The sequence below is a fragment of the Lissotriton helveticus genome, chromosome 2_1, assembly GCF_964261635.1.
Source record: "Lissotriton helveticus chromosome 2_1, aLisHel1.1, whole genome shotgun sequence".
Taxonomy (NCBI): domain Eukaryota; kingdom Metazoa; phylum Chordata; class Amphibia; order Caudata; family Salamandridae; genus Lissotriton; species Lissotriton helveticus.
The window spans coordinates 20575173-20600086 of record NC_136059.1 but is presented as its reverse complement, the minus strand read 5'-3'; the positions used below and the strand labels follow the sequence as shown (position 1 = coordinate 20600086).

General features: G+C 54.1%; 1 protein-coding gene across 2 annotated transcripts in view; it reads right to left on the bottom strand.

Moving 5' to 3' along the window:
• The window catches only part of LOC144817669 (myosin-IIIb-like), a 446642-nt gene that overhangs the window by 370322 nt on the left and 51406 nt on the right, over positions 1–24914 (bottom strand). For both annotated transcript variants that reach the window (XM_078674399.1, XM_078674400.1), the window contains exon 2: positions 12658–12723. In XM_078674399.1, coding sequence (XP_078530525.1) covers positions 12658–12723 — 66 coding nt within the window. The remainder of the gene's footprint in view (positions 1–12657; positions 12724–24914) is intronic.

The following is a 24914-nucleotide window of genomic DNA, read 5'->3' as shown; positions in this document are numbered from 1 at the left end:
AGAAACAAGCACAGGTGTGTTACAGGGTCCCTCAGAAACAAGCACAGGTGTGCTACAGGGTCCCTCAGAAACAAGCACAGGTGTGTCCCGGGTCTTTCAGAAACCAGCACAGGTGTGTTACAGGGGCCCTCAGAAACCAGCGCAGGTGTGTTACAGGGTCCCTCAGCGAAACAATCACAGGTGTGTTACAGGGGCCCTCAGAAACAAGCCCAGGTGTGTTACAGGGTCCCTCAAAAGCAAGCCAAGGTGTGTTACAGGGTCCCTCAGAAACAAGCACAGGTGTGCTACAGGGTCCCTCAGAAACAAGCACAGGTGTGTCCCGGGTCTTTCAGAAACCAGCACAGGTGTGTTACAGGGGCCCTCAGAAACAAGCACAGGTGTGTCACAGGTCCTTCAAAAACAAGCACAGGTGTGTTACAGGGCCCAACAGAAACAAGCCCAGGTGTGTTACAGGGTACTTCAGAAACAAACATGTGTGCTACAGGGTCCATCAGAAACAAGCACAGGTGTGTTACAGGGTCCCTAGGAAACAAGCACAGGTGTGATACAGGGTCCCTAGGAAACAAGCACAGGTGTGATACAGGGTCCCTCAGAATCAAGCACAGGTGTGTTACAGGGTCCTTCAGAAACAAGCACAGGTGTGTTACAGGGTCCCTCAGAAACAAGCACAGGTGTGTTATAGGGTCCCTCAGAAACAAGCACAGGTGTGTTACAGGGTCCATCAGAAACAAGCACAGGTGTATCACGGTTCCTTCAGAAACAAGCACAGGTGTGTCCCCGGTCTTTTAGAAACAAGCACAGGTGTGTTACAGGGTCCCTCAGAAACAAGCACAGGTGTGTTACAGGGTCCCTAGGAAACAAGCACAGGTGTGATACAGGGTCCCTAGGAAACAAGCACAGGTATGATACAGGGTCCCTAGGAAACAAGCACAGGTGTGATACAGGGTCCCTAGGAAACAAGCACAGGTGTGTTACAGGGTCCCTAGGAAACAAGCACAGGTGTGTTACAGGGTCCTTCAGAAACAAGCACAGGTGTGTTACAGGGTCCCTTGGAATCAAGCACAGGTGTGATACAGGGTCCCTCAGAAACAAGCACAGGTGTGATACAGGGTCCCTCAGAAACAAGCACAGGTGTGTTACAGGTTCCCTCAGAAACAAGCACAGGTGTGTTACAGGGTCCCTCAGAAACAAGCACAGGTGTGTGACAGGGTCCCTCAGAAACAAGCACAGGTGTGTTACAGGGTCCCTCAGAAACAAGCACAGGTGTATCACGGTTCCTTCAGAAACAAGCACAGGTGTGTTACAGGGTCCCTCAGATACGAGCACAGGTGTTTTGCAGGGTCCCTGGGAAACTAGCACAGGTGTGATACAGGCTCCTACAGAAACAAGCACAGGTGTGTTACACTGTCCCTCGGAAACAAGCACAAGTGTGTTACAGGGTCCCTCAGATAAGAGCACAGGTGTTTTACAGGGTCCCTGGGAAACCAGCACAGGTGTGATACAGGGTCCTTCAGAAACAAGCACAGGTGTGATACAGGGTCCATCAGAAACAAGCACAGGTGTGTCATGGGTCCTTCAAAAACAAGCACAGGTGTGTTACAGGGTCCAACAGAAACAAGGACAGGTGTGTTACAGGGTCCATCAGAAACAAGCACAGGTGTGTCACGGGTCCTTCAAAAACAAGCACAGGTGTGTTACAGGGCCCAACAGTAACAAGCACAGGTGTGTTACAGGGTCCATCAGAAACAAGCACAGGTGTGTCACGGGTCCTTCAAAAACAAGCACAGGTGTGCTACAGGGCCCAACAGAAACAAGCACAGGTGTGCTATAGGGTCCATCAGAAACAAGCACAGGTGTGTTACAGGGTTCCTCAGAAACAAGCAAAGGTGTGTTACAGGGTCCCTCAGAAACAAGCACAGGTGTGTTACAGGGTCCCTCGGAAACAAGCACAGGTGTGTTACAGGGTCCCTCGGAAACAAGCACAGGTGTGTTACAGGGTCCCTCGGAAACAAGCACAGGTGTGTTACAGGGTCTCTCAGAAACAAGCACAGGTGTGTTACAGGGTCCTTCAAAAACAAGCACAGGTGTGCTACAGGGTCCATCAGAAACAAGCACAGGTATGTTACAGGGTCCAACAGAAACAAGCACAGGTGTGTTACAGGGTCCAACAGAAACAAGCAGAGGTGTGTTACAGGGTCCTTCAGAAACAAACATGTGCGCTACAGGGTCCCTCAGAAACAATCACAGGTGTGATACAGGGTCCTTCAGAAACAAGCACAGGTGTGTTACAGGGTCCCTCGGAAACAAGCACAGGTGTGTTAAAAGGTCCCTCAGAATCAAGCACAGGTGTGTTACAGGGTCCTTCAGAAACAAGCACAGGTGTGTTACAGGGTCCCTCAGAAACAAGCACAGGTGTGTTACAGGGTCCCTCGGAAACAAGCACAGGTGTGTTACAGGGTCCCTCGGAAACAAGCACAGGTGTGTTACAGGGTCCCTCAGATATGAGCACAGGTGTTTTGCAGGGTCCCTGGGAAATCAGCACAGGTGTGATACAGGGTCCTTCAGAAACAAGCACAGGTGTGTTACACTGTCCCTCGGAAACAAGCACAGGTGTGTTACAGGGTCCCTCGGAAACAAGCACAGGTGTGTTACAGGGTCCCTCAGATATGAGCACAGGTGTTTTACAGGGTCCCTGGGAAACCAGCACAGGTGTGATACAGGGTCCAACAGAAACAAGCACAGGTGTGTTACAGGGCCCAACAGAAACAAGTACAGGTGTGTTACAGGGTCCTTCAGAAACAAACACGTGTGCTACAGGGCCCAACAGAAACAAGCACAGGTGTGCTACAGGGTCCTTCAGAAACAAACACATGAGTGCTACAGGGCCCAACAGAAACAAGCACAGGTGTGTTACAGGGCCCAACAGAAAGAAGTACAGGTGTGTTACAGGGTCCTTCAGAAACAAACACGTGTGCTACAGGGCCCAACAGAAACAAGCACAGGTGTGTTACAGGGTCCATCAGAAACAAGCACAGGTGTGTTACAGGGTTCCTCAGAAACAAGCACAGGTGTGTTACAGGGTCCCTCAGAAACAAGCACAGGTGTGTTACAGGGTCCCTCGGAAACAAGCACAGGTGTGTTACAGGGTCTCTCAGAAACAAGCACAGGTGTATTTCAGGGTCTCTCAGAAACAAGCAAAGGTGTGTTACAGGGTCCCTCAGAAACAAGCACAGGTGTGTTACAGGGTCCCTCGGATACGAGCACAGTTGTTTTACAGGGTCCCTGGGAAACAAGCACAGGTGTGATACAGGGTCCCTCAGAATCAAGCACAGGTGTGTTACAGGGTCCTTCAGAAATAAGCGCCGGTGTGTTACAGGGTCCTTCAGAAACAAGCACAGGTGTGTTACAGGGTCCCTCAGAAACAAGCACAGGTGTGTTACAGGGTCCCTCGGAAACAAGCACAGGTGTGTTTCAGGGTCCCTCGGAAACAAGCACAGGTGTGTTACAGGGTCCCTCGGAAAAGAGCACAGGTGTTTTACAGGGACCCTGGGAAACAAGCACAGGTGTGATACAGAGTCCCTGGGAAACAAGCACAGGTGTGATACAGGGTCCCTCAGAATCAAGCATAGGTGTGTTACAGGGTCCTTCAGAAACAAGCACAGGTGTGTTACAGGGTCCCTCAGAAACAAGCACAGGTGTGTTACAGGGTCCTTCAGAAACAAGCACAGGTGTTTTACAGGGTCCCTGGGAAACAAGCACAGGTGTGATACAGGGTCCCTCAGAATCAAGCATAGGTGTGTTACAGGGTCCTTCAGAAACAAGCACAAGTGTGTTACAGGGTCCCTCAGAAACAAGCACAGGTGTGTTACAGGGTCCCTCGGAAACAAGCACAGGTTTGTTACAGGGTCCCTCGGAAAAAGGCACAGGTGTGTTACAGTGTCTCTCAGATACGAGCACAGTTGTTTTACAGGGTCCCTGGGAAACAAGCACAGGTGTGATACAGGGTCCCTCAGAATCAAGCACAGGTGTGATACAGGGTCAGTCAGAAACAAGTACATGTGTGATACAGGGTCAGTCAGAAACAAGCATAGATGTGTTACAGGGTCCTTCAGAAACAAGCACAGGTGTGTTACAGGGTCCCTCAGAAACAAGCACAGGTTTGTTACAGGGTCCCTAAGAAACAAGCACAGGTGTGTTACAGGGTCCCTCAGAAACAAGCACAAGTGTGTTACAGGGTCCCTCAGAAACAAGCACATGTGTGTTAGAGGGTCCTTCAGAAACAAGCACAGGTGTGTTACAGGATCCTTCAGAAACAAGCATAGATGTGTTACAGGGTCGCTCAGAAACAAGCACAGGTGTTTTACAGGGTCCTTCAGATACATGCACAAGTGTGTTACAGGGTCCCTGGGAAACAAGCACAGGTGCTATACAGGGTCAGGCAGAAACAAGCACAAGTGTGATACAGGGTCAGTCAGAAACAAGTACAGGGGTGTCAGAGGGTCCTTCAGAAACAAGCACAGATGTGTTACAGAATCCTTCAGAAACAAGCACAGGTGTGTCAGAGGGTCCCTCAGAAACAAGCACAAGTGTGATACAGGGTCAGTCAGAAACAAGTACAGGGGTGTCAGAGGGTCCTTCAGAAACCAGCAGAGGTGTGATACAGGGTCCTTCAGAAACAAGCACAGGTGTGTTACAGGGTCCCTCAGAAACAAGCACAGGTGTGTCAGAGGGTCCTTCAGAAACAAGCACAGATGTGTTACAGAATCCTTCAGAAACAAGCACAGATGTGTTACAGGGTCGCTCAGAAACAAGCACAGGTGTTTTACAGGGTCCTTCAGATACATGCACAAGTGTGTTACAGGTTCCCTGGGAAACAAGCACAGGTGTGATACAGGGTCAGGCGGAAACAAGCACAGTTGTCTTACAGGGTCCTTCTGAAACAAGCACAGGTGTGTTACAGGGTCCCTCAGCGAAACAAGCACAGTTGTGTTACAGGGTCCCTCAGAAACATGCACAAGTGTGTTACAGGTTCCCTGGGAAACAAGCACAGGTGTGATACAGGGTCAGGCGGAAACAAGCACAGTTGTCTTACAGGGTCCTTCTGAAACAAGCACAGGTGTGTTACAGGGTCCCTCAGCGAAACAAGCACAGGTGTGTTACAGGGTCCATCAGAAACAAGCACAGGTGTATCACGGTTCCTTCAGAAACAAGCACAGGTGTGTTACAGGGTCCCTCAGAAACAAGCACAGGTGTGTCCCGGGTCTTTCAGAAACAAGTACAGGTGTGTTACAGGGGCCCTCAGAAACCAGCACAGGTGTGTTATAGGGTTCCTCAGAAACAAGCACAGGTGTGTCCCGGGTCTTTCAGAAACAAGCACAGGTGTGTCCCGGGTCTTTCAGAAACAAGCACAGGTGTGTCCCGGGTCTTTCAGAAACAAGCACAGGTGTGTCCCGGGTCTTTCAGAAACAAGCACAGGTGTGTTACAGGGTCCCTCAGAAACAAGCACAGGTGTGTTACAGGGCCCCTAAGAAACAAGCACAGGTGTGTTACAGGGTCCCTCAGAAACAAGCACAGGTGTGCTACAGGGTCCCTCAGAAACAAGCACAGGTGTGCTACAGGGTCCCTCAGAAACAAGCACAGGTGTGTTACAGGGTCCCTCGGAAACAAGCACAGGTGTGTTACAGGGTCTCTCAGAAACAAGCACAGGTGTGTTTCAGGGTCTCTCAGAAACAAGCACAGGTATGTTACAGGGTCCAACAGAAAAAAAGCACAGGTGTGTTACAGGGTCCTTCAGAAACAAACATGTGCGCTACAGGGTCCCTCAGAAACAAGCACAGGTGTGTTACAGGGTCCCTCGGATACGAGCACAGTTGTTTTACAGGGTCCCTGGGAAACAAGCACAGGTGTGTTATAGGGTCCCGGAGAAACAAGCACAGGTGTGTTATAGGGTCCCGGAGAAACAAGCACAGGTGTGTTATAGGGTCCTTCAGAAACAAGCACAGGTGTGTTACAGGGTCCCTCAGAAACAAGCACAGGTGTGTTACAGGGTCCCTCGGAAACAAGCACAGGTGTGTTACAGGGTCCCTCGGAAACAAGCACAGGTGTGTTACAGGGTCCCTCAGAAACAATCACAGGTGTGTTACAGGGTCCCTCAGAAACAAGCACAGGTGTGTTACAGGGTCCCTCAGAAACAAGCACAGGTGTGTTACAGGGTCCCTCAGAAACAAGCACAGGTGTGTTACAGGATCCCTCAGAAACAAGCACAGATGTGTTACAGGGTCGCTCAGAAACAAGCACGGGTGTTTTACAGGGTCCCTCAGAAACAAGCACAGGTGTGATACAGGGTCAGGCAGAAACAAGCACAGGTGTGTTACAGGGTCCTTCAGAAACAAGCACAGGTGTGTTACAGGGTCCTTCAGAAACAAGCACAGGTGTGTTACAGGATCCTTCAGAAACAAGCACAGGTGTGTTACAGGGTCCTTCAGAAACAAACACATGTGTGCTACAGGGTCCATCAGAAATAAGCACAGGTGTGTCACGGGTCCTTCAAAACCAAGCACAGGTGTGTTACAGGGTCCCTCAGAAACAAGTGTTAGAAATGGGATCCCTGGCTGGCCAGGGCTTGCGCCAAAGTCAGTCAGACACCATCACTCCTAAGTCAGGGCAAGGGAGTTACACGCCAAGATAACCCCTGCTCACCCTCTAGGTAACGTGGCGCGAGCAGCAAGGCTAAACTTGGAGGCGATGTAAGTTAAGTATTTGCGCACGCACCCCAGCAACAACACCCAGGACCCACCACAAAAGAAACTCCACACAAGGTTATATAAAGATAGCCTTTGTATTACACCAAAACACAGTAGATAAAAACACACACTTTACAATGTGCCAACAGGCACGGGCAGAATTTACAGGGGATATGTACAAGACAGGGCCACCTGGACCACTGTCAGGAATCAGCACTTTTAGATCTTAGAACACAATACTTGTAGGCCTAGAACTTGGAACATAGAGCCTATCGGACAGTACCTTCCGTCCTGGTTGCGCGGGATAATGCGAGTGATCTCCTTAGTAGGCTTGAGAGGGCGGTGGCGACCCGCGCGCTACAAGCGTCTGTCTGGGACGACCAATGTGTGCGGCTCAGAAGAGAAGGGGGAGGCAGGATGCGGGCGGCCCAGCGAAGCGGCGCGGCTCAAGGCTTGGACGGGCGGCCAGGCACGAGCTGCCGAGGGGCGTGAGCGAGGTACAATTCAGCGAGGCCCCAGTGGCCCAGGAAGATCAGACAAGTCCCAGCAATTTGTATGGGAAGGCACAATAGAGTCCACTGGTCCTGGGACTCTGGTCAGGGGGCAAGCTCAGTATCAAGCCCTTGGAGATAGTTAAACACCAAATAATGATGTAGCACACAACCAGTAACTACTGGTAACCGGTAAGTACCACCTACGCAATCCTAACCACCTTAGGAACAGGTCACGCAGGGAACCAGGACCTCACTAGCACCACCTGTACTAGCAAGAACAACCACCTAAGTATCACAATACAAGTAGGGGCATAGGCACATTACACATGATGCATAAACACACATTCAGAGGTGTAAGGAACAAGGCACATGACGCATCAAAACACATTCAGAGGTGCAGCAAAGAACACTTTGCAGAAATCACATTAACACAGAACTTACATCAAAAGTCCAGGGTCCAGGTTGCGCCACTGCGCCAAAACCTAAACGCAGCAGCTGCCCACTACTTGCTGGGCCGCTGAGGACAGGGACAGGGCCTAAACGCTGCAGCTGGCACTAAGTGCTGCACAGCTGGGGAAGGCCAGGGAAGGGATGAAGGAGTGCGTCTCATTCCTAAGTCCAAGAACAAGTCCCTAGAAAGGAAAGACCTAAACGGTGCAGCTGCCCACTATTTGCTGGGCAGCTGGAAACAGAACTGTGACAGGGCTCTCACTAGCCCTCTGGAACCAAAACTGCGCAAACTGGGAGCTCTCTAGGCTCTGGAAGAAACATAGGTGCAGTTTGGAGCCCTCTAGGCCTGGAAATCAACTGTGCCCCTGGAGCCATCTAGGCTCTGAAACTAATGGGGTATTCGTTGGAGCCACGGGGCTCTGAAGACTAGAATGGGGCCAAGCCCCTCGCAGGATTTTAAACATATGGGCCGGTGGGAGTCTTCGCGGCTCTTTTAGACAAGTTATAATCAAACTGATGGAGCGGCCCGCTGCCAACCGGGGCCGCTCGAATACTGCCTCCAACAACAAGGCATGGGCCTCCCTGGGCCCAGGTAACCAATCATGCCCCACTGTAGGAGCGGCCCCCTGCACGACGGAGCCTCTCATGAGCACTCTCTTGGTCTCCGTGCCTTCTAGGCACTTCTAGGTCTACCGGAGCTCCCCCCCCAGCCCTATGACACTCACCGGGCTAGTCTCGGGGGGGGGGGGGGGGGAAGGCTCCTCCGGTTGGCGGTGCGGGCAGGGCTCTCTCCTCCGCCTGGGAGCCCCGTAGTGTAGCTCACCCGGCCTCTTCACCCGGTCCCCCATCTCGGGACCGGGCCTTCGCTGGCTCGCGCTTTTCTTGGTTGGCGGCCCCAGGGCTCTTCAAAGCTCAAGGGAGCCCCGGGGGGGACTTGACTTCTCCTCTTCTCGGGGCTCGAGGAGGCGGGCGGGCTCCCGACCTCCTCGCTCTTTTTACCAACTTCCGCCGCATTCTTCGGGAAGCTTCCGTCCCGCTGGCCCCGCCCACAACCAGGCGGGCCGCGGCTGCGGGCCGACATCACCGAGGGGTAGGCTCCCTCATAATTCAAGGATTCAACTCAGGCATTAATACGGACCTAAGGCAGGGTGGACTCCTATATGAAAATAGCCCAAGATAAGCGGCATGGAGGCGCCGTCGCGGCTCATGGCCCGGCGGCGGGGATTAGAGCACGAGCCTCCCCAGTCTCTTCACGGCCACGAGCTGGGGGGGCAGTTAGACAGTCCATTAACCCTTCGCTTGCTGCAACACCAGTGGGGGAAATAAAAGGAAAGGTAGCACAGCACTGTCATGCTGTAAAAGGCCCCAGGTGCTTTTAAAGCGAGGCAGGCCTCCCAGGGCCAAAGTAAGTACAATCCAAGGTTTTCTAGGGCCAGGAAAAGTCCATCAGGTGTCCAGGGGCTGGGCAGGGTCCAGGGAGGCAAACCTTCCCCTGGGCCCCAGCAGCAGCATGCCCCTGGCAGATTCAAGTGTCAGAACAAGAACATTTTCATGGGGTCACAGCCCCTCTTTTATACACCATTTCCCTTTGTCTTCAGGTGCAGGGTGGGGGGAGAACCAGTCGCAGCTGGTTTTGGAGCACTCTGTTTACCTCAGCCACCCTTTCCATTCACCAGGCAGGCTAGGGACATCAGTCGCACCACAGGGGGCGGAGCCAGCATTGTGTGGGAAAAGCCCAGCCCTATTCAGGACACAGGTGCAGCCCCTCCCTCACATCAGCATGCTAATCTCTCCATTCACCACCGGGGAAGACCCACACAGACTCCTGGAGCCAGGCTCCCCAGCCAGCTTCAGCCAATCACGCGCCAGCATACTCACTGCCCAGACAGGCACACGTCTAGAAGTGGCACTTCCACATTAGACACATTCATGCCGCATACATCATTTCGCAGCATTCCAGAAACCTGAGTCCGCACATACCAGACTCGAGCCTATACACCCCACACATCAGGAACTACCAGGGACACATACATTCCCCATGCATTCCTATGGGAGGGCAGGCCTATCTCACACACGCACTCAGGGAGCGCACACACTTTACACTGCGCCACAGTGTCAAAGTGCGCAAAGACCAGAAATCACTATAATTCAAGGCAAAAAGTTCAGGGGTGACCCTGCCAGAAGGGCCAAGTCCAACACAAGCACAGGTGTGTTACAGGGTCCCTCAGAAACAAGCACAGGTGTGTTACAGGGTCCCTCAGAAACAAGCACAGGTGTGTTACAGGGTCCAACAGAAACAAGCACAGGTGTGTTACAGGGTCCCTAAGAAACAAGCACAGGTGTGTTACAGGGTCCAACAGAAACAAGCACAGGTGTGTTACAGGGTCCCACAGAAACCAGCACAGGTGTGTTACAGGGTCCCTCAGAAACCAGCACAGGTGTGTTACAGGGTCCCTCAGAAACAAACACATGTGTGCTACAGGGTCCATCAGAAACAAACACATGTGTGCTACAGGGTCCATCAGAAACAAGCACAGGTGTGTTACTGGGTCCCTCAGAAACAAGCATAGGTGTGTTACAGGGTCCCTCAGAAACAAGCACAGGTGTGTCACGGGTCCTTCAGAAACAAGCACAGGTGTGTTACAGGATCCCTCAGAAACAAGCACAGGTGTGTTACAGGGTCCCTCAGAAACAAGCACAAGTGTGTTACGGGGGTCCTTCAGAAACAAACACGTGTGCTACAGGGTCCATCAGAAACATGCACAGGTGTGTCACGGGTCCTTCAAAAACAAGCACCGGTGTGTTACAGGGTCCCTCAGAAACAAGCACAGGTGTGTCACGTGTCCTTCAGAAACAAGCACAGGTGTGTTACGGGGTCCCTCAGAAACAAGCACAGGTGTGTTACAGGGTCCCTCAGAAACAAGCACAGGTGTGTTACATGGTCCTTCAGAAACAAGCACAGGTGTGTTACAGGGTCCCTCAGAAACAAGCACATGTGTGCTACAGGGTCCATCAGAAACAAACACATGTGTGCTACAGGGTCCATCAGAAACAAACACATGTGTGCTACAGGGTCCATCAGAAACAAGCACAGGTGTGTTACTGGGTCCCTCAGAAACAAGCATAGGTGTGTTACAGGGTCCCTCAGAAACAAGCACAGGTGTGTCACGGGTCCTTCAGAAACAAGCACAGGTGTGTTACAGGATCCCTCAGAAACAAGCACAGGTGTGTTACAGGGTCCCTCAGAAACAAGCACAAGTGTGTTACGGGGGTCCTTCAGAAACAAACACGTGTGCTACAGGGTCCATCAGAAACATGCACAGGTGTGTCACGGGTCCTTCAAAAACAAGCACCGGTGTGTTACAGGGTCCCTCAGAAACAAGCACAGGTGTGTCACGTGTCCTTCAGAAACAAGCACAGGTGTGTTACGGGGTCCCTCAGAAACAAGCACAGGTGTGTTACAGGGTCCCTCAGAAACAAGCACAGGTGTGTTACATGGTCCTTCAGAAACAAGCACAGGTGTGTTACAGGGTCCCACAGAAACCAGCACAGGTGTGTTACAGGGTCCCTCAGAAACAAACACATGTGTGCTACAGGGTCCATCAGAAACAAACACATGTGTGCTACAGGGTCCATCAGAAACAAGCACAGGTGTGTTACAGGGTCCCTCAGAAACAAGCATAGGTGTGTTACAGGGTCCCTCAGAAACAAGCACAGGTGTGTCACGGGTCCTTCAGAAACAAGCACAGGTGTGTTACAGGATCCCTCAGAAACAAGCACAGGTGTGTTACAGGGGTCCTTCAGAAACAAACACGTGTGCTACAGGGTCCATCAGAAACATGCACAGGTGTGTCACGTGTCCTTCAGAAACAAGCACAGGTGTGTTACGGGGTCCCTCAGAAACAAGCACAGGTGTGTTACATGGTCCTTCAGAAACAATAACAGGTGTGTTACGGGGTCCCTCAGAAACAAGCACAGGTGTGTTACGGGGTCCCTCAGAAACAAGCACAGGTGTGTTACATGGTTCTTCAGAAACAAGCACAGGTGTGATACATGGTTCTTCAGAAACAAGCACAGGTGTGTTACAGGGTTCTTCAGAAACAAGCACAGGTGTGATACATGGTCCTTCAGAAACAAGCACAGGTGTGTTACAGGGTTCTTCAGAAACAAGCACAGGTGTGTTACATGGTCCTTCAGAAACAAGCACAGGTGTGTTACATGGTTCTTCAGAAACAAGCACAGGTGTGTTACAGGGTTCTTCAGAAGCAAGCCCAAGGGGCCCCATCTGTTCATATGGAGAGCCCCAGGGTTGCCCCTTTCATTAACAAGGAAAGCCCCAAGAGGCCCAATCCGTTCATATGGAGGGCCCTAAGGGGCCCCATCTGATCATAAGGAGAGCCACAGAGATGCCCCTGTGCATTGGTAATAAAAGCCCCAAGGACCCCCACACACCGTGAGCCGTATGAGAACCCTCTAGATACAGTTACTCAATCAATCAATCATTAGATTTGTAGAGCGCTACTTGCCACCCCTGAGGGTATCCAGGCGTCTTACAGCCTGTACGCAAAGCAAGTCAATGAAACCCACAGAGAGGGTGGACACCCCCAGCATGAAAGGGGCGAGACAATCCACTGTGTGCCCACAGCACTCTCTAGTACTGCACAGAACAGGATGAGGGCCTCCCTCGCCCACACCCCCCCACACACACACACACACGTACGCCTACCCCCCCTCAGGGTCCAGGGCCTTTGTAAACGGTGAGTCTTGGTGACATTTTAGGACCCTTCACCAGGTTCTGAGGGGTCGCCCTGGTTTAACATAACAGGACCGAGGAGCAGTGCGGGACAGCGCACACTGCACCATTGAAATAAAATACAAAAGACCCCACAAAAATCAGTCCACAGCCCCCCTCCCGGAAACTGCACACCAACACCCGAAGAAACGCAGGGGGGGCAGATAGCAGCACTCACCGACTTCCCGTAGAGCGGCAGGGACCGGAAGGGGTTAATGGCGACCAGGATGTCTCCAATATAGGTCTGTGGGGAAAAACAACAATAAAAACAGTCAGTCAGAAGAGGATATTGTTTGAGTTACTGAGCTGCACAAGGTTACACAACAACACTCAACACACCAGGTCTAGGCAGGCCTCATCCAATGGAGCATTACCAAAGAAGAAAAACACAGCGTTTAGGGACGGCCCTAGGAGGCCCCTCCCAGACAGAGGGGGCTTCAGCAACACTACTACAGGCTGTCACTCACAGCAAGAATCCAGACATACATAGGGTTGTAAAATCGCGAGTCAGGACCATGAAAACTACATATCCTGAATGAAACTTTGAGCAGGGCCCTAACAACCCATAAGGATAGCTCGGGGCCGGAGTGACTGCCGCGCTGGGCGCAAGAAGAAAGGGCCGCAATCTACGCCGGGATCGGACTCTGCAACCGCCCTATGTGGGCTGACCGACGTCCCTGCATGGGACCCTTATAAGAGGGCGGCCCCTTTAGCGCCACAGGATGGCACACTGGGCAGCCTTGTGTACAGAGACACCTTCGTGGTCCCGCTAGTCACTTCTGGCCGAGGTGGGGGAAGGGGAGAGGTATAAGTTGCTCCCCCGCCCACCTGGCGGCCTCTTTGTCCCTCACCACTGACGCCGTTCGGGTGCCCCTCGGGAGCTGCTGCCTTCATTTGCTATACCCTCTCCCCCGGTTCTTCATTTGGCAGTAGCCGTGGCCGGGTGGTCCAGCTTTGTTTAAGGCCGCCTGTGGAGGGGGGTGAGGGGGGGGCATTAGCCCGGGAGCAGGTCTGGGGCAGAATTGCGGGGAATTTTCCCGATCCTAATAGCCCCCAGTTATCCCGGTCAGCGGTACCACCATTCATGGCCTCTGGCACCCTGCCTTCACCCGGCCTGGAGGGAGGGCTCAGGGCCGCTTTCGGGCGCAGCCCCACCCACTGGGTTGGAGCCCTATAGCAAACGTACCTTGCCGGCAGCTGTAGACTCCAGGGGAGTGCAGGGGCTAGGAGCCTGGCCCACGTGTGATGCATTCGATAGGGTAGACTCAACACCATTGCCTATGCTGGATATTACTAACCCTGGGCAAAGCACTACGCTACGCTCTTGGAGTTTGTGAAGTTTGCACAACTGCGCACTACGCAAACTGCACGTAGCACAGTGCAAACACGCGTAGGGTAGCATAACGTAGTGCAGCGGTCATTTTTTGCTTGCTCGCAGTCCTTAACGTCAAGTTGGCGACCGCGAGCAAGCAAAATGACATCCAGGCAAGACTTTTTCCTCGTTCGCGAACAGCAACATCAAGTTGCCGATCGCGAGCGTGGAAAATAAACCTCCCGGCGAGATTCTCAACGCGGGGAGGTCAGGTTTCTCATTGCGAGTGGTTGCGTATGCTCACGACCGATCACGATGAGAAACTACCAGTCCGTGTTGAGAAAGCTGCTGTTCGAGTAAAAATCTCCTCAGGCGGCAGAAAACTACAGCTCGCACTGTGCAAGATGTAGTTTTCAATGATTGCACAGTGGCGGATGCTTGTTCGCACTGTGCAATCACTGAAAACGGCATCTTGCACAGTGCGAACAGGGTACTAGGCAGTTCGTGTAGTGCTACGCGTAGATTGCGAAGGGCACTTTGCATGGCTACGCGTAGCGCTACTTCGTAAACTGCGCCCAGGGTTAGCTATTACCATTGTGGCCTCGCTGTAACCGTGGAAGCGGCTTGAAGCTTGGAGCCATCTTCCTCGCACACATGGGGGTTCGCAGAGGAGCAGAACATAGGAGTTTATAGAGAGGTTTGCATTGGGGGTCGAGTCTGGGATTGAAATGCGGCAGCGCGCCCCCTACAGCCAAGGAACAGCCAAGTCTCCCAGGCATAATCTTCAGATAAAGTGTTTTGTGTCCCTTTGAGACCCGAAGTAGGCAGGGGAACCGAAGTCCCACTGGACACTTTGAATCTCTTTCCTTCTGATTCGCATGGAGGGGGGGGGGGGGCGGCTGTTGCGAGGGAGCCGTGGGTACGAGCGGGGTAGTCGCCTTATATAGTTCAAGGCAACTAACAACCATTGACAAAGCCAACTGTCCCGACTTGTTGTAGGTGTGATTTACTGGTTATTGCATATATCGGATACAGCGTGGTGCTACTACCTACAGTGCTGATCTCGAATACTAGACAGGCATGTCTTCAAGGATCTTTGTATGCATGTTTCTTGGGAGGCAAGCATGGAGGAGGGGGGGGTTCAAAGGATGAAGGCCCCCCTTGTGTGCAGAGCCCTCCACGTTACTCTATTACCAGACACGCATGTCTTCAAGGATCTTTGTATGTATGTTTCCGGGGGGGCGAGCTTGGATGAGGGGGGGGTTCAAAGGATGAAGGCCCCCCTTGTGTGCAGAGCCCTCCACGTTACTCTATTTCCAGACACACATGTCTTCAATCAATCAATCATAGACATTTATAGAGCGCTCTACTTACCCGGAGGGTCTCAAGGCGCTAGGGGGAGGGGGGTGCTGCTACTGCCCGAACAGCCAGGTCTTGAGCTTCTTCCTGAAGGCGAGGTGGTCTTGGGTCAGGCGCAGGTCGGTCGGGAGGGAGTTCCAGGTCTTGGCGGCCAGGTAGGAGAAGGACCTTCCTCCTGTTGTCGTTCTTCGGATGCGGGGGACGGCGGCGAGGGCGTGACTGGCTGATCGGAGGTGTCGTTTGGGATCGTAGAAGTTGATGCGGGTGTTGAGGTAGCTCGGGCCTTGATCGTGGAGGGCTTTGTGTGCGTGGGTGAGGAGACGGAAGGTGATTCTCTTGTTGACCGGGAGCCAGTGCAGGTCTCTTAGGTGTCCGGAGATGTGGCTGTGTCGTGGGACGTCGAGGATGAGTCTGGCTGAGGCGTTCTGGATCCGTTGGAGTCTCTTCTGGAGCTTGGCGGTGGTTCCGGCGTAGAGGGCGTTGCCGTAGTCCAGTCGGCTGGTGACGAGTGCCTGGGTGACAGTCTTCCTGGTCTCGGTGGGGATCCACCGGAAGATCTTCCGTAGCATGCGCAGGATGTTGAAGCACGACGAGGAGACGGCGTTTACTTGCCTGGTCATGGAGAGGGAGGAGTCCAGGATGAAGCCCAGGTTGCGTGCGTGGTCTGTCGGTTTGGGTGCGGTTCCCAGGGCGGGGGGCCACCAGGAGTCGTCCCAGGCGGAGGGTGAGGATCCCAGGATGAGGACTTCCATCTTGTCCGAGTTCAGCTTCAGGCGGCTGGTCGACATCCACTCGGCTACCTCTTTCATTCCTTCGTGAAGGTTGGCTCTGGCGGCGGCGGGGTCGTTGGTCAAGGAGAGGATCAGCTGGGTGTCGTCGGCGTAGGAGATTATGTTGAGGTTGTGTTGGCGTGCGATGGCCGCGAGGGGGCTCATGTAGACGTTGAAGAGGGTTGGGCTCAGCGAGGATCCTTGGGGTACGCCGCAGATGACTTCGGTAGCCTTTGATTTGTGCGGTGGTAGGCGGACTCTCTGGGTCCTTCCGTCGAGGAAGGAGATGATCCATTCCAGTGCCTTCTCCTGGATTCCGACGTTGTAGAGGCGCTGCACTAGGGTGCGGTGGCAGACGGTGTCGAAGGCCGCGGAGAGGTCTAGGAGGATGAGGGCCGCTGTTTCTCCGTTGTCCATCAGGGTTCGGATGTCATCGGTGGCAGCGATGAGGGCGGTCTTGGTGCTGTGATTGGCTCGGAAGCCAGACTGTGAGGGGTCGAGGGATCCGTTCGTCTCGAGGAATGCGGCCAGTTGCTTGTTGACGGTCTTCTCGATGACTTTGGCCGGAAACGGGAGCAGCGAGATGGGGCGGTAATTCTTGAGTTCGGTGGGGTCCGCTGTTGGTTTCTTGAGTAGAGCGCTGAGTTCGGCATGCTTCCAGCTCTCCGGGAAGGTGGCGGTGGTGAAGGAGGTGTTGATGTCCCGTAGGTGGGGTGCGATGACAGCGTCGGCTTTGTTGAAGACGTGGTGAGGGCAGGGGTCGGTCGGTGATCCGGAGTGGATGGAGTTCATCATGCGGACGGTGTCTTCGGTGCTGATCTGGGTCCAGGCGCGGAAGGTGGTGGTGGGGGGCGTTGGTTCAGTCGTGTCGGACGTGGCGTTCGTCGGTTGGGTGTTGAAGCTGTTGCGTATGTCCGCGATCTTGTTGTGGAAGTAGGAGGCGAGGGAGTTGCAGAGTTCTTGCGATGGGGTGATGTCATTGTTTCCGGCGTTGGGGTTGGAGAGCTCTTTCACGATGTTGAAGAGTTCCTTGCTGTTGTGTGCGTTGTTGTCCAGCCGGTCCTTGAATGCAGTTTTCTTGGTGGCGCGGATCAGTTGGTGGTGTTTTCGGGTGGCGAGCTTGAGGGCAGTCATGTTGTCCGGTGTTGGGTCTCTGCGCCAGGTTTTCTCAATAGCTTGGCAGTTCTTCTTGGAGCTCTTGAGTTCGTCGGTGAACCATGGGGCTTTCTTGTTGCCGGGTCTGCTGGGCGGGATCCTCAGGGGGGTGAGTTCGTCCGCGCAGTTGCTGATCCACTCCGTGAGGTTGTCGGCGGCCTGGCTGGGGTTCGCTGAGCTGGCGGGAGGGTGCTGGCTCAGGGAAGCGGCGAGCTGGTCGGCTGTGATCTTGCTCCAGCTTCTGCGGGCAACCTGTTGCTGGTGGTGGTGGATCGTCGTTCTTCTGAAGGTGAAGTGGACGCAGCTGTGGTCCGTCCAGTGGAGTCCAGTGGCGTGGCTGAAGGTGATGTCTTTGCTGGATGAGAAGACGGCGTCGAGTGTGTGTCCGGCGAGGTGGGTGGGGGTGGTCACCAGCTGCTTGAGTCCGAGGTTGGCGAGGTTGGTGAGCAGGGTGGTGGTGTTGCGGTCGTTGTTGTTCTCCAGGTGGAAGTTGATGTCCCCCAGGAGGATGTAGTCGGCGGAGGGGAGGGCATGTGGGCTGACGAAGTCGACGATGTCCTCGCTGAATCGTGTGCGTGGTCCCGGGGGTCGGTAGATCAGGGTGCCTCTGAGGGTGGTCTTCGGGTCGGTGTGGATCTGGAAGTGTAGGTGTTCGGCGGTGGTCAGGATGTCGTCTGTGCTGGTCGTGATGTGGATGGTGTCCCTGTGGATGATGGCGATGCCTCCTCCTGTCTGGTTGGCGGTGCGGTCCCTCCGGGTGATCTTGTAGCCCTCTGGGATGGCGATGGCGATGTCGGGCTCTGAAGAAGCGTTCATCCAAGTTTCCGTGAGGAAGGCGACGTCAGGAGCTGTGGTGTCGAGGAGGTTCCAGAGTTCGATGGCGTGTCTGTGGACGGAGCGGGTGTTGAGCAGGATGCACTTGAGGTGGTTGCTGCTGTTGGTCGGCTTGGCGGGTGCAGGTGCGAGGCAGGTGAACTTGCAGGACTGGCAGATGAAGGGTCCGTGGGTGCGTCTCGGGGTGGCTCGGTAGCATCCTGGGACTCGTCCGTCGTTGAGTGCGTTGAGGGTGGCGGCGTCGTACGTCCGACGGGTGGGCTGAGATCTGCGGGGGCCAGGGGTCCTGGCACTGGGCGCGGTCCAGGCGCGGACGGGCGCAGACGGGCTTACCTTTGGCGCACCTTCGGCGCTCATTCGGCGCTCATTCGGCGCTCCCGCTGCGCGTGTCCGCTGCGTGGTCGCTGAGGGGGCGTCATAAGAAGGGAGCCAGGAGGGCGGGTCAGCAGGGAGGCGGGGAGCGCGTGGTCCTATCGGCAGGCGTGGGGGCGGGGTCGCGGCAAAACCGGCGCGAAAAACCAGGCGGGCGGCCCTGCTGCGGCTGGGGCTCCGGACTGGATCGGCGTCAGCAGGTAGCAGGCAGGCAGGTACGAGGCAGGCAGCAGGCGGGGAGCGAGGGGGCAACCAGGCCGAGGGCACAGTGGTCGCTACTGATCCGGGGTCGGGGTTCCCTTAAGAAGGGAGCCGGGAGGGCGGGTCAGCAGGGAGGCGGGGAGCGCGTGGTCCTATCGGCAGGCGTGGGGGCGGGGTCGCGGCAAAACCGGCATGAAAAACAAGGCGGGCGGCCCTGCTGCGGCTGGGGCTCCGGACTGGATCGGCGTCAGCAGGTAGCAGGCAGGCAGGTACGAGGCAGGCAGCAGGCGGGGAGCGAGGGGGCAACCAGGCCGAGGGCACAGTGGTCGCTGGACTCAAGGATCTTTGTATGTATGTTTCCGGGGGGGCGAGCTTGGATGAGGGGGGGGTTCAAAGGATGAAGACCTCCCCTTTGTGTGCAGAGCCCTCCACGTTACTCTATTTCCAGACACGCATGTCTTCAGGGATAGTTGTATGCTTTTCTGGGTTGGGGCGGGCAGGGAGGAGGGGAGTGCAAAGGATGAAGCCCCCCCTTGTGGGCATAGCCCTCCAGAGGAAGGATATTACCCAACTCTTAAAGCTTCCCTGCTCCCCCCCCGCCCCCGGCTTAATGTAATGCGCGCCAATACAGGCCAGTCGGGTGCGCACGATCAATAAACGGGAACGGTCATTAGTGCACTTAGGAACTGTGACAGAACAGCGATCATAAGAGAACGAAGCAAAGGAAACCTCGAGTTACACACCTGCTGAAGCGCCTGACCAACATGTTACTAATTAAAGTGCGGGTCCAACAACTATGGGTGACACTTTCACCAGCACAACTGGGCGCGCAGGATTGGGGGCTGTCTGGGCGGTTCTGCCTGGTTCAGGATTGGGGGCTGTCTGGGCGCTTCTGCCTTGTTCAGGATTGGGGGCCGTCTGGGCGCTTCTGCCTTGTTCAGGATTGGGGGCCGTCTGGGCGCTTCTGCCTTGTTCAGGATTGGGGGCTGTCTGGGCGCTTCTGCCTTGTTCAGGATTGGGGGCTGTCTGGGCGGTTCTGCCTGGTTCAGGATTGGGGGCTGTCTGGGCGCTTCTGCCTTGTTCAGGATTGGGGGCCGTCTGGGCGCTTCTGCCTTGTTCAGGATTGGGGGGCGTCTGGGCGCTTCTGCCTTGTTCAGGATTGGGGGGCGTCTGGGCGCTTCTGCCTTGTTCAGGATTGGGGGGCTGTCTGGGCGCTTCTGCCTTGTTCAGGATTGGGGGCCGTCTGGGCGCTTCTGCCTTGTTCAGGATTGGGGAGCTGTCTGGGCGGTTCTGCCTGGTTCAGGATTGGGGGCTGTCTGGGCGCTTCTGCCTGGTTCAGGATTGGGGGCCGTCTGGGCGCTTCTGCCTTGTTCAGGATTGGGGGCCGTCTGGGCGCTTCTGCCTTGTTCAGGATTGGGGGCCGTCTGGGCGCTTCTGCCTTGTTCAGGATTGGGGGCCGTCTGGGCGCTTCTGCCTTGTTCAGGATTGGAGAGCTGTCTGGGCGCTTCTGCCTTGTTCAGGATTGGGGGCTGTCTGGGCGCTTTTGCCTTGTTCAGGATTGGGGGCTGTCTGGGCGCTTCTGCCTTGTTCAGGATTGGGGGCCGTCTGGGCGCTTCTGCCTTGTTCAGGATTGGGGGCTGTCTGGGCGCTTCTGCCTTGTTCAGGATTGGGGAGCTGTCTGGGCGGTTCTGCCTGGTTCAGGATTGGGGGCCGTCTGGGCGCTTCTGCCTTGTTCAGGATTGGGGGCCGTCTGGGCGCTTCTGCCTTGTTCAGGATTGGGGGCTGTCTGGGCGCTTCTGCCTTGTTCAGGATTGGGGGCTGTCTGGGCGGTTCTGCCTGGTTCAGGATTGGGGGCCGTCTGGGCGCTTCTGCCTTGTTCAGGATTGGGGGCCGTCTGGGCGCTTCTGCCTTGTTCAGGATTGGGGGCCGTCTGGGCGCTTCTGCCTTGTTCAGGATTGGGGGCCGTCTGGGCGCTTCTGCCTTGTTCAGGATTGGGGGCCGTCTGGGCGCTTCTGCCTTGTTCAGGATTGGGGGCCGTCTGGGAGCTTCTGCCTTGTTCAGGATTGGGGGCCGTCTGGGAGCTTCTGCCTTGTTCAGGATTGGGGAGCTGTCTGGGCGCGCAGGATTGGGGGCTGTCTGGGCGCGCAGGATTGGGGGCTGTCTGGGCGCTTCTGCCTTGTTCACGAATACGCTTCTGTCTTCCGCCTGGATGTGCGGTCCGTCGGGGGTATGAAAATGCAGCTAAGGCCATGGTTGACCTTGAATACGCAATATCTTAAACAACCGCAGCAAGGGGAATGAGTTTTTTGGGGTGCTCGACATACCGTCCAATAAGCGGGACTTTATGAAGCTTTTCCTAACAATAGTAGAGTTGAAGAGCAAAGTTGAATATTGGAAGGTTCATTGGTCACCTGTGTGCTGACGTCATATCACAACACATTATGAATCGTGATGTGGTGTATGAGAGACATCAGTAGAAGTTTATGAAAAGGAAGCTTGCCAAACAATGAAGTGGAAGACGAATGGGGTCCTCGGATCAGGACTGGGCCACTCCTATGTGGAACATTGAGGTGTCTATGACTCATTGCTTCCCTTCGGGTCCTTGGCTAGGTGAGGGTTGTTGCGATTGGTCACGGCTGCCCTCGCAGCTTACCGGGATCTGGCCGGGAGTGCAAAAGTCATGGTACATTGAACGTGTGTCCATGGGCATCACACATAGGCTATGGGGCCACACTTATGTTCACTGTAGAAGCACATATCAGCAAATTAGGAACATTACGCATATCCTGGAAATATATCGGGAGGTTCCTACATAACCCCATGCTTAGTATGCTCCATGGTGCAGAGAACAAGTTATATTATGCGCTGTTCTGACGGAGAAGGGCCACGCTCGCGATGCGCAGGTGGCCCGGGGACCAATCGAGAAGAGCTCAGCGTACCCCAAGGAACATTTCTCCAACTAGTCATGCCTCTAGTAATTCCTACAAAGGGTGGGCACTACTACACACTGCACTACAGCGAGAAAAGGGAACAGGAGTTCACCTGAGGAGACTTAAACATTGTTGCCAACTGGGGTTCGCAACTCTGCCCTGGGCAGCAGAACATGTGATTAAATGCTTTGGGACGCAGCCCAAATGCATGTAGTTAATCCCTGGTAAAGATGAGTTTACGAGCAGGGTGACAGGTAAGGGGTGTGTCCCTGGGTCTTACAACTGGTGGTCACAAGTGTAGATGCAAGGCGTAGGACAGGGGATCATTCCCATTGGCTGCGGCAGTAGTCCTTACTGTCCCCGCAGCATGAGGCAAATGGAAGTGGCGGTGCAACTGGATTTACATGCGTAACCGCGCTGCTCGGAGCCTGGGGCACGCGCAGGGGATGCATCGCTAGGGTTCGGGAACAATTGTGTCATAGCACCGACTTTTCGGCCTGACTGGGGGCACATAGTCAGAGGCTGCCAGATACCACTTATATCAATGTTATTCACTCATGGAGTGGTGTGGCTCACTGGTTAGAGGCGGCAGGCCTGAGAGCAGAAGTCGGCCCGGGACCAGGGTCAATTCCCGACGCGGCAGGGTGCTGGACTTGGGTCAGCGGACTCGATAATTCTCGCTTCGGTGCTTACTCTAATCAGGGGTTCCACTCGGCAACTCTGGGCCATTAGCTTGCTTAATCTCCACAACAGTCCATCAATTCTGGGGATGCCTGGCTCCACCTTGGGGACTCCCAGCAGGGACCATCCCACAGGGAAAGCCAGGACGGGTTCCCCAGAGTTATACAGTGCCAGGAAACCTACGGACGGGTAGCAGTGCGCTTTACAAGCTCAAATACATTTACATACATGACTCTTGGACAGGGGCAGGCTCCGTGTGGAATATCCACCGTTGGGACGCTGTGGTTTGTCCTCTCTAAATTTCAATTGCATTAATGAACGAATGAGGCCCCATCCACTGAGGGAAGGGTAGATGCTCAGATAAGTGTAGCGTACTTGAAAATCCCATGAAGGTACTACTTCCTTGGCTCAGTCTGATCAATTCAGAATGGTGGAAGATTGATATTCTTACTCGATAGCCACAGTGGTTGCTTAATGAACTTATGCAAATACCAAACAGCGACAAAGCCAATAGTCCTGGCTGGCCACAGCTCCTGGGTGACAGGAAGAGTAACCACATACAACAAGAGAGTGAGCTCCCAACGACATCCCGAGCTCCCGCACAGCACAACAGCAATTTACAGGCAATACTCACTGGTATTGTACGGGCTGCGGCCTGTGTTTGATCTCACAGTCACAGGTGCAGAGCTCGGCAGGCACATGCAGCCATTATCCTCCTGTGGTCGATAAATGAGTACCAGTAAGTTGGGTTTCGATACGCACCTGTAAGCTGGTTTTGGCTGAAAGTTTACATGGGCATGTGCCCATACTGGACAGGCAAGATGCCAGTTAAAGGTCCCAATCCAAAGCAATGGAAGCCCCACAGGCCCGAATCGTTAGGAAAAGGGGTGGCTTTATGAAGTATTTCAGCGTGCCTGCGGCACATTTGAGAATAGAGCAGAACACCTATTGTTTACTTTAGGAAACTGGGATCTTAGGACCAGGTTTGGTCTTTCGTTGCCATCGTTTACCAGCCCAAGGAGGGGAAAGTACAATTCTTCACTTCCCCCGAGAGGTTTGCCAGGTGGCCCTCGAGGGTGAGGGTTTCCATATTCCGTTTAGATGACGGTAGATTGTTGGAAGGGGTCACCAGGCCCGGGGGTATCACACCACACCCCTATCACAAACTGATGGAAGTCACCCATTCCTTTAGGATCCCTCACTTAATTTGTACTCTGTCAAAATAGTGGACCAAGTTACACCCGAGATGCCAGGGAGCAAAGCCATATGGGGGCTTAGCGGACTTAGGCAAGTAACCAGAAGCGTCAAAGCCAGTAGTACTAACTTACAGGTATAGGTATTTTGTGGATACATCTGGACTATTTTCACCACGCAGTCACTAGCTAAGGCTTTTTCCTTAAGCAACTTACAACCATTACGTGGTCAACAGCCCTGGCGTGCTGTGGGAGTAATGTTTAGGGTGGATTACAATATAGGGATACGTATTCAGAAGGGACAGAACCATGCGGGCTATAATCGTCAGGCCACACGGTGGCATAACAAACTACTTTAATAGGGCACTGCTTGTAGGAGAGTAGGGTCTGCAATCCTATGATCACCCAGATTTTTGCTTTTTGCTTCACTGGTTTACGACTTTCCCTGGCTGTGGGCCTGCTAATCAGACCCACAGCCTAGCTGTTCTCTCTATCCAAATTGTACTCAGGTACTGAATTGGCACTGGGCCCTCTCTTGTGTCCCTGTAACCAGGGCAGAGGTGTACCCAGAGGTCTCCCAGGGGCTGCAGCATGTATTATGCCACCCCTGGGCTGACTAACTAAAACAAACACAACTGGCTGCTTGACAGCTGGGGCAAGGTGGTGTACACACCCTTTGCTTTAGAGATAGTATTCCTATATCTAACCCTAAAATGGACACATATATTCCTATCAGTCACTCCTATGGCAGGCCTTATCAATCCTGAAGGCAGAGTGCTTGGAATAATGTGAAATGGTGCTCTGGCATGAGCTGTGCCCGTTTGCAGCTTGCGGAACCAAGTCCTAATAGCTGTTCCATGATAACGCTATACCATAAACTCTCAAGTGCATTATGTACCTCTCGGTCAAATGCTAACTTTGGTATAACATTATCAAAACATGTCGAGTAAGGTGTCATACGAATTGGAATACTAACCCCTCGCCAATTCTGGCGACGGGGTTAGCATTCCACCCTTCTAGAGGGACACGACATGTATGTAGCTGTAACCCCGGTTAAAGTTAACTCAAGCCTCAGCTCCACAAAATGGATGCTGCCACCACAGACACAAGTGTGCCCTCCTGCTGCTGGGAGTCCTTCCAGCAACGGAGGCCTGGACAAAGGGTTTCCTGCCAGGGGCGGTGCCAGCACCGACCCAGACAGGATTTTGTGTATCCTAGGTAGGCAGGGCTTTAGAGGAAGGTGACTGCAAGTGGCACCCCGGTGCTCACTGTGCATAGGCCGGCTTGAACCAGTTCCAGGGGCACTCCAGCCCTGAGCTGGGGAAAAGCCCGCCAAAGGAGAGGGGTGTAACCACCCCCTCCTAGTCCCACCCATAGGGCAGGACTTAGTCGCGTGCCAGCCCCCTTTTTCAGGATAAAGGTAGGAGCAGGCCCCCTTCCAAATCAGATCATCTTTGAATCCTGAAACTATTTCCACGAAAGGAACTCAAGACTTCTTCCTAAGATTTCTCCCTTGTGACTAAGGAGTAGTCACCCTGCATCCGCAGGCACCATCTTAAGAACACTGCGGTCTGCTGGAAGTCTCTCCTCCGGATCAAGACTGCCCAGCTCGACGAGAACCGGCTTCC